The sequence below is a fragment of the Theobroma umbraticum genome, unplaced genomic scaffold (assembly GCF_002168275.2).
Source record: "Theobroma umbraticum cultivar Fairchild unplaced genomic scaffold, ASM216827v3 scaffold_95.0, whole genome shotgun sequence".
Classification (NCBI taxonomy): domain Eukaryota; kingdom Viridiplantae; phylum Streptophyta; class Magnoliopsida; order Malvales; family Malvaceae; genus Theobroma; species Theobroma umbraticum.
Window position 1 is genome coordinate 10,515,591 of NW_018397257.1, and position 9,132 is coordinate 10,524,722.

Below are 9,132 nucleotides of genomic sequence, written 5' to 3' on the forward strand. Positions count from 1 at the left end.
GTCATTTTCTTTACTTTTCTTTAAAAAGTATTACTCCCTAATATTTATTACTGACATCAATTTGAATGATTCTTTTGCCATCGGAAGGAATTTAGAGAGGTTTTAAATTCTGTAACTTACTTTTGAGCTATTGGATGGCCTTGGTTTGAGAGATTTCCCATTCTGAATAGTTTTTCTTTAGTATTTTCCTTAGAAAGTGAGTGTATTTCGAGAAATTTGGAACAAAATCTCTGAGGTAGTTAACAATTTCAAGGAATTGTTGAACTTGCTTCTTTGTGAGGCTTTTGGTTTGGAAATTTGATCTGTTCTTGACCAATGTGAGGGTTTGGTTGGTATTTTCCTCAATTAATATGCATTCCAAGGAAGGCAGTCCCTGACTTGAATACTTGCATCTTCTTTTCTAATAGCACAATTCCATATTTTAAGATCAATTATGTGAAGTGCTGAAGTAGTTGAATGTGGGCTTTTTCACTTGGGCTGAATAAGAGGATATCATCTATGTAAATGAGGGCTAATCTGTTATGGGATGAAAGATTTTTAACATTATTTTTTGGAACAATGATGGAGCCGTTTTGAGTTCAAATGGTAATCAAGTCTATTGGTAGTGATGGTTGGGTATGCAGAATCTTGTTTTTGGCCTATTTTCAAGATAAATACCCAATTGCCAAAATCTAGCCTTGAAATCAAATTTTGAGAAAACTCTTGCATTAGTGAGGCTTGAGAAAATGGAGTTTCTATTAGACAACGGAAATTTGTCATCAAGGAGGAAATGATTAAGAGGCTGATAATTGATGACTAATTTCAATTTGCCTCTAACTTGTTCAGCTTTCTTGTTAACATAGAAAGCTTAGCATGCCTATTGAGAATTAGACAGCTCAATTAACCTTTTATGCTGTTATTCTTTACATTATTCTTCAGCTAGCTTTGGGTGGTTTAGGTTCATTCCTGAATAACTAGCCTTGGTAAGATTAATATCTTCATTAAGTTTGAATAGTAGTTTAATAAAAAATTCTGAGTTCTTCCATAAAGGATTGTTGTATTTGAGAAAGAACTTTAAGTGAAAATTAGTGCATGCTTTCTTTTTGAGCATATCAACTATCATTTAACCTTGATTTGATGGTTGCTAGAAAGAATATAATCTAGGGATGTGCACAAATAGTTTGAAAAAAATTTGTACTTTATCCCTTCAAGAAGAATTCGTAAATCTTTGCATTAATAATAAATGTCAAAACCTATGATAATATCTTGGCCAAGTAGTTCTAACCAAAGAACTTGGGTGGTGATAGAGCACTATGGAAACAATTAGATAGAAACAGGTTTACTGATTAGATGTGTAGTGACTGTTTCATAGCAGTTTGAAGTGTCTTTCATTGGGTATCTAAAATTTTGGGGAAAGTATCCGAAGATTCATCATTGTTTTTGTTTCTCCAATGTAGAAGAAGGCTATTGTTGGAATAGGTTGGTTGTATTTCGAAGGGTAGATTGAAACATGTATCGAGGTATTGGTGGTTTAGGAATTTTTTGAATTTTTAGCTAGGGAGGGAAATTGTCTTGAGGTTGAATCATGTAGAATTCTTCAAGTTCTATTTCATCATCTGAATGTAAGACCAAGGTTTGAATAGCAAACAGGGTCTTGTCTATGGGTTCTTCTTCACGTGAGAAAATCGACTTGAGGTCATCATTCTCTAGATCTACTCTTGTTTTTTGCTAGATTTCTTGGAACAACTTTACACCCTTTCTTTTGTTGGCAGGACATTATTTGGCAAAGTGTCCTTACTGATTGTAGATAAAACGCTTGGTTGTTTTGGCTCTACGGCCTGGTTTTTGTTTCTTGAGGTATCTCCACACAAAATGAAATAGATTTTAGCTTAATTATATATATATATATATATTTATTGAATTAATGGCCAAGTCTCCTTCCATGATACCTGTATAAAGCATATATTATACCCTTTTCCACCCGTCTTTGGACTGGACAAAATTTCAAGTATTTGTTCTCTTACTGTAAAGAATCAATTGATATTTACACCCGAGTATTTAATTTATTAGTTGATGCATGATATCCCTTATTTGCTTGAGTCTATAAGAAAATGTTTGCATAAATTTTCTTATAGAATCTTGCAGATTCATCAAGAGGGCAACCAAGCTGCAGATTACTTGTCTAATCAAGGTTATTCATATCAGAATCTTCAAGTGCTTTCTTAGGCTTAAGGTGAATTACGTGAAATTTTGCATTTAGATAAACTCAATTTACCTTATATTAAATTTCAATAAATGTAAAAGAGTAGTATTCTTAATTTATTTTTTACTTTTCTTTGATTTATGTAAAAAGGGGATATTGCTTAACCCGCGCATTTATAAAAATATGTAAAGGAAGTAATACCTTTATTAGGTTTTCTTTTCTCACTATTTCATATAATTCTAGAGGTACGATTTATGTCTCCTCCTTTATGTACATAATTTTTATTTTCTTAATAAAACTTTAACAGGGTAATTGAGTCTTGTAAGAATTTTCAATATTAAAAAAAAAATTCCAACATTTGGATTGCTATTTCATGGTTTTTAAATTCTTATTTTTTGCATTCGAGCATTTGACTCAATAATGAGTATATGATCTCCCTATTTAAAAAATAAAATTCGAATCTCCCTGTCTCCAATTTTTTTTTTAAAAAAATCTTAAACTACATAAACAAGAATCATTGCAAGTAAAAAGAATAAAAAAATTGCAAGTATCAAAACAGCTGTAGAGTTTAAACTAATTAATCACTCGTAAAAGTGATCAATAGTTTAAGACAAACCACCCACTCAAAATTATAATATATATATATATATACCTCTTTTCTCATATTAATTAATTTCTCTTTTATTCCATATATAATTTAATTAATCTAATCAATTTGGGTCGTCCCAATAAGTTACTTTCTCATGCAACAGAGACATAAAAGTTAAAACAATTATAAAATTAATAAGAAACTCTTAGAAGCAAAATGATTACGGTACACACTAAGAGAAAACGTTTCGCAAACACTTTAATTAAGACATTGTTTTCAAATTTTAAATTGACAAACGAAAAATTCACATTTTTGGGTCAAACCAAATTAATGTAATATTTCTCTCTCTCTCTCTTTCCCAACGATGTCAAAGAAATTGAGATCATGCCCAACTTGGATTTGACAAAGAGGAAAAAACAGAGAATACCCCACACCACTTTACTCAGTTCAAGAGAGAGATGGGACTTTAAAAAGGCATTTTAGGCAATGCAAAGCCCATGTGAGGAGCATATAGTTAGAATTATTTGTTTATTTTTGTAATATAGGGTAGGATTGATTATATTAGTTAGGGTTTTGTTTTGATCAATGAACATAATTATCATCATAATCATCATTAGAATGACATATAGCATGCACCCTTATAATTTATGTAAAGATTGGACTTAGGTTCTTTGTGACCCAAGGTGTCTTCATCTTAATTATTAGAATGACTTAATACACCACTTGTTTCTGGATTTTTAAATGAAAATTATACAAAGAGGACTATGATCTCCTCTCGTATATTCGTGAAACCTTCTTACAAAAACTAAGGGAGAGTATGGTCAACGGAAATTACATGATTGATCAGTATTGATGGTTTTGATTAAAACCATACTTTGTTTTATACATTAGTATTAGCAATTTGAGTAAGATTTTTGTCAAATAAATATGCATGCAACATTGATAAAATAACACTTACATATAACTGCTATCAAAGATAAAAAAAATTAATTAGTTCAACTTAAATCGAACATAATTTTTATAACTTAAACATTTTGTTTAATAATAAATATGTATATATATCTTTCATTAATTAATAGGAAACGAATACGTGCTACATCATAGTTTGATTATAATTTTTTGGCCAATTAATTAAGCTTGATTAAATGTGAAACTTGTTAATGTCAAACTTCAAAACTAAAGATGTGACCTTGAAGCACATGGTAGAAACAAATGGGTCCCCTGGAGGAGCAACTTGATGTCTTCCAAGAAAAACAATCCGTTGGCTTTTCTATGTTTAATGTAGCCATGGACCATACGTATCATTGCTCAATAAGAGCCACACACAAACCCCACACCAGTTGCAAAGAGAAAATCATCTATGCTTGACCTTCTGACAATACTGTTGAGCTTGAAAATTTTCTGGCTCAGATCAAATTGAAATCAATGTTATTCCAATTTGGAATAAGAGTCAGACACGGGTATGCGTCCCAATATAAGTATATTCAATATTTTTAACTTTTTTTATTATTTAGAAAGTTGGATCTTTATATTTATATTTGTCTCATTAAATACAAATATTTATTAAAAAATAAATAAAAAGTTAGAGCTATGTAATTGAATATCAATGAAAGTGTTAGAGAATATCATATCCACGAGCTTGCAAATTTTCTGACTTTGAATCAAATTGAAAATCAATGTTGCAAAAACTTAAAATAAGTGTTAATTAGATACTTGTACGTGTTTCAACAAAAATTCGTCTAATTTTTTAAAAGTGTTTTTTTATATTTAAAAATAAATTTCTAAATTTATATTTGTTTGTATGTATTAAATATGGGTATTTCTAAAAATACGAAGATGAAGAATCAAAATAATATAATTGAAAATTAATAAAAGTGTGAAGGAATATATATATATATATATATATATATATATATATATATATATAAGCATTGACTCTTATCATTCACGATGATGAACACATTGAAAATAAATTCCGAAACTTGAGAACCCGTAAGAATCCCCATGAAAGAAGGGACTAGTAGGTCCATGTGAATCATCCATATCACTTCAAAATGGAGTATCTTCTCTCTCTCTCTATCCTTGAGGAAAACTCATCAGTCACTGAAATTGATAGCATTCAAGACTACTTTACATAACCCACTGCTGCATCCCATCAGATGTAACTAAGATTGCTCGACGTTTCGGCCCTTGGTTGGTCAATAACTAGGGCCGAAAGACACTGAGGAACCCAGTTTTCTTTGAGAAACAACGATTTCCATCCACTCGAGTCACTCCATCACTACACTTTCGTTCCATAATGTTTCATATCAAGGTACACGTATTCTTTGTCAGTGCTAACCTATCACACACCCCCAAAAAGAGAAAAAAGTAGTGCTAAGCTACCAACTTGATGTACCATGCCCCTAGGGCACTTCCTTTTTTCTTGTTATTATTACTTTGTATTATTGTTATTATTACTCGCATATAACTTGTACATGCGATTACTTAATTTATATTCACGCACACTCCTAAATCTAACTTTGATCATTCAACTTATATATGTTTAACGAATTTAAACTTTAATATCAAGTCAAAGAAAATCAACTCAGTGAATAACCTTGTTGAATCTTTTTCTACTTTCTCTTCTTTTCTTCTTTGTCGTGACTCATTGACTTTTTCAATTATTTACCCTTAAACAAACTTGAGACTTATTAGGTCTAAAATTATACAATATAAGTAACTTTTTCCAATTTTATGAGTCTTATCATTATTTTTTGAAATTCAATATAAAGCTTTCATTTCTGATTGTTACAAATGGATGGAAATAATTTCAAGTCTAAGCCAGATGAAAGTAGGAGTTTTCATGAATTTGAATAAATTTTTAGCTAGGGCTATCGAAAATAATGAATGCCTAGCTCCATATATTTATATAACCTACTATGCAATGATGTGCTTTATTATTGTGTGGAACATGGAGCACCAAAAGAAGAAGAAAAAAAATTGAAGGTGAGAGCCTTTTTTTCTCTCTCTAAATGAAAAAGGTGAGAATAAAGATACTGAAATATGGCTGGGACGCAACACTTGGTATAGGCTCTGTGCGGGATTGTCAAATGGGGTCAACCGGCTAAACAGTTTTCGCCACTACAATGAGTGTTTCTGCCACCCCATGTGGTTAACGTGTTATGCTACTATCTATCAGCTTCAACACCATATAGATGTGAAAATAATGGCAGAAAAATAAGAAAAATAAGGGAAAGGGGAAAAAAGGGGCAAGTTTCTGGAAGTGGGAAGGGGCTTTTCTATATGGGGGAAAATAGGTAGATTTCAAAGGCATTGCATATTCCCCTTGATTTGGGCAGTCAACCCCCCAGCAAGGGGACTATTGTCGCAAATAAATCTGTTTCAAAGTAGGAAGATGTCATTTTTGTTGCATTTGTTTCTCAAAACTCCATGAAGGGTATCGTTGCAAGCATTTTGCTCTTTTTTCAGTAATGATATAGCTGATCAAAGTAAAATGGTGGGTTGAGAAGTGTCTTATTCATATAGCAAGAAAAGTTTGTGTTTTCTTGATAAAAACCCTTCTTCAAAAGAAAATTTGCGAGGAATTGACCTCATTTCTGTAGAGATTAAAAAATCTTTGGGACTTTTATTGCTCCTATCTAGGTACCTCAAGCATCTGGCTTTTGATACAGATGCAAGTAATTACAAGAAAGGGTGACCACTGAACCAAAGGGTTCCTGTGTTTTTTGATTGAAAAGAAAGGAAAAAGAGACAAAGAAATCCCAATGATTGACAGAGACCTAACCATTATGGTAAAACTTTGATAAAAAGCAATAGTGGGACAAAAGTGAATGTCAAACTATTGTAATTAGGAGCTTCTGCTTTGTTCTACTGATGTGAAGTTGCTTGACATAGATTTTTGGCTTGAAGGAAACACTTTGGTCTCAATTGCCCCTTGACAATGAGCAAGAATTTTAGAAATGTAATAGGCTAGGCGGCCATCCCCTAGCCTAAGAATATAAGTGTCCGGTTATTTCATCCTCAAAAACAATCAACTTGTGCCTACATATCAGGAAAAAAGATGACAATACTTAGAATTCGCACCTCCCCTCATCAAAAAGGGTCGAATTCTACCCCCTGTGGAGAGTTCTCCTCACATCAAGGGTCATTTCCCAATAACATCAGCCATCAAAGTAATTTGTCAAGTCCATTCTATCTTCAAAAGAAAATTGTTGGTGGGAGTTTGGCAAATAGTGATGGAGAAAGAAGTGGCAAAAGGCCCTTTGAGATAAGGCGGTGAAAGCATTATAGTCCTTGTCACAAGGGTATTTTCATTCGAAGTAGGAAAAGAATGGAACTACTTCATTGTCCCTAGCTAGGCAGTCCGTTCTTGGTTGAGAAATAAGACCGAGGACTCTGCTTGCCTTTGGGAGTGTGCCGCTGAGTCAACTTGAGTTCACTCTTTGTTTTAGTTGGTTAGGTTTCTAATCATTGAGCATCATGGCCAAAATGAAAACAAATTTACCCTAAAGCAGGCTGGCCGATCATCCCTTGGGCCACAAAGATGACTTGCAGCTATGCTTCGCAGCAATTCTAAAGTCTTGTTCTTCGACTTGTTTGCCATGGAAACTCGTGCATTGGCTTAAAGTTTTGACAATCAAAGTTGGAGTAGGTCATTAGCATAACGTTTCCTAATAAGAACAACAAACCAAGCACAGACTAAGATATTTTGCTCTCCTGTGTCTATCCATTTTGTACTTTTAGTCACAATCAAGATCTCCCTTTAGTCCACAATCCTTTTTGCCTTCTAATTCGGCATGCTTTCTTATCTTTATGCATTAGTGAAAAGAATAGTCAACTCGCTAGAAAAGTTCAGACAGTTTATACAATTTCTTTCTGCACAAAAAACTATTCATAAAATTAAGCTATTTCATCAATAACATCTAAAGGGGAGGTGCTGTATCTTTGCAACTCCTTTGATTGTGGTTCTCAAATGAAATTAGGGACAATAAAATCAATCATGGGATCCATATTATAGGGAAAATTTGCTCCCATTCGTTCTTTCCCTCATCCCATCGATCAAAAGTGAAGTTTGTAACTCTTATGAAGCACTTCTCCTTGCATTTCTCATAATCCTTGTGGGAATCATATAGATAGTATGGTCGTTCATGAAAACGACCGTGTGATATGTTGTTGTATGTTCCTTCACAGAACACCGGTGGCCAACTGGTAACACTGATGTTCTCATCAGGCAGAATAATTGAAGTTTCGTTTCCAGGGGCTACACCGATTGAAAATCGTGTCGAATTCACATGACATGTGATGTAAGCGAGCTTGCCTGGTTTGGCCTGATTGCTTACGACCAGAGTGGTGGCAGTGCTGTATTCCCATGATCCAAACAGTGATAGAATTAGTATGCAAATGGTTGGCCTTGGAGTCCTCATGGCTTGGAATTTGATCTGCAATCCCTCTCCCTATGGAACCCACCTTACTTTTGCTCTTCTGCTACAATTAGAATTTGATGTAACTTTTTATAGTTGGAGTTTTATTGCTCCTTTAATTGCAGTCATGAACGTTTGTGAACTATAAAGACAGCCGTTGCACGTTTATAAAGACATTTGATCTATTGATATAAAGATAATCCCTTTGCACATTTCTGTTTTTCCTTCTTGATTTTGGTGAGAATCAGTTAAAATTGTAGTAGGCATATCCCACCCTCCAATAGGAAAGAAGAATTCTTTTCATTTCATGAAAACTTTTCACTTTTACTGAGAAAAACCCAAAGATGAATGGGCCTGCTTATCAAAAAAAATTTATGAATGGGTCCAAAGCCTCATATGTGATAAAGATAAAGCAAACGAGCTGATATTCATTCAAGTCAACAACAGGATCCAATGAAGCATATGCTAACAAATTCTGAGATTTCTTCCCGTGTCTAAAACCCAAGATTTTTTGAGTCATCAGCACTCCATACAAAGATAACCCCAAACTTTACTGCTTCTTTAGCTCATTGCAAGCTTAAAAAAACCCATCATCTGGGCCCAGCCCTTGCCCACCATCACTAATGAAGCTAGCCAAACTTTGCCCCCTCCGTAGTTAGATTAGATGATTGCTCATGGAAATGGTTCACAAACTGTTAGCCAGGAATGCATCAGGGGAGTTGCATGACACAGATATGCTTCAATGGTTACATTTATTGAACAAAAGAATAAATGTCAAGATATTATTTAGACCTCTTTGTATTGACATTTTGAAATTTTGATGTTACAAAACAAATTCCTCATTACTTCTCTTTTTAACTCCAATTTCAAAAGCCAAAAAGGGGGGTCAATAAGTCAAAATGATTGAAATACACAAAAAAGCCAAAAAAAAAAAAAAA

The 9,132-nt window shown here is 33.3% G+C and overlaps 1 protein-coding gene across 1 annotated transcript in view; it reads right to left on the reverse strand.

The window, feature by feature from the left end:
• Positions 1-7,771: 7,771 nt before the first annotated feature.
• The window catches only part of LOC110413045 (laccase-17-like), a 3,421-nt gene continuing 2,060 nt past the window's right edge, over positions 7,772-9,132 (reverse strand). Inside the window, exon 5 of the mRNA XM_089782993.1 lies at positions 7,772-8,132. Within this exon, the coding sequence (XP_089639119.1) occupies positions 7,772-8,132 (361 nt within the window). The remainder of the gene's footprint in view (positions 8,133-9,132) is intronic.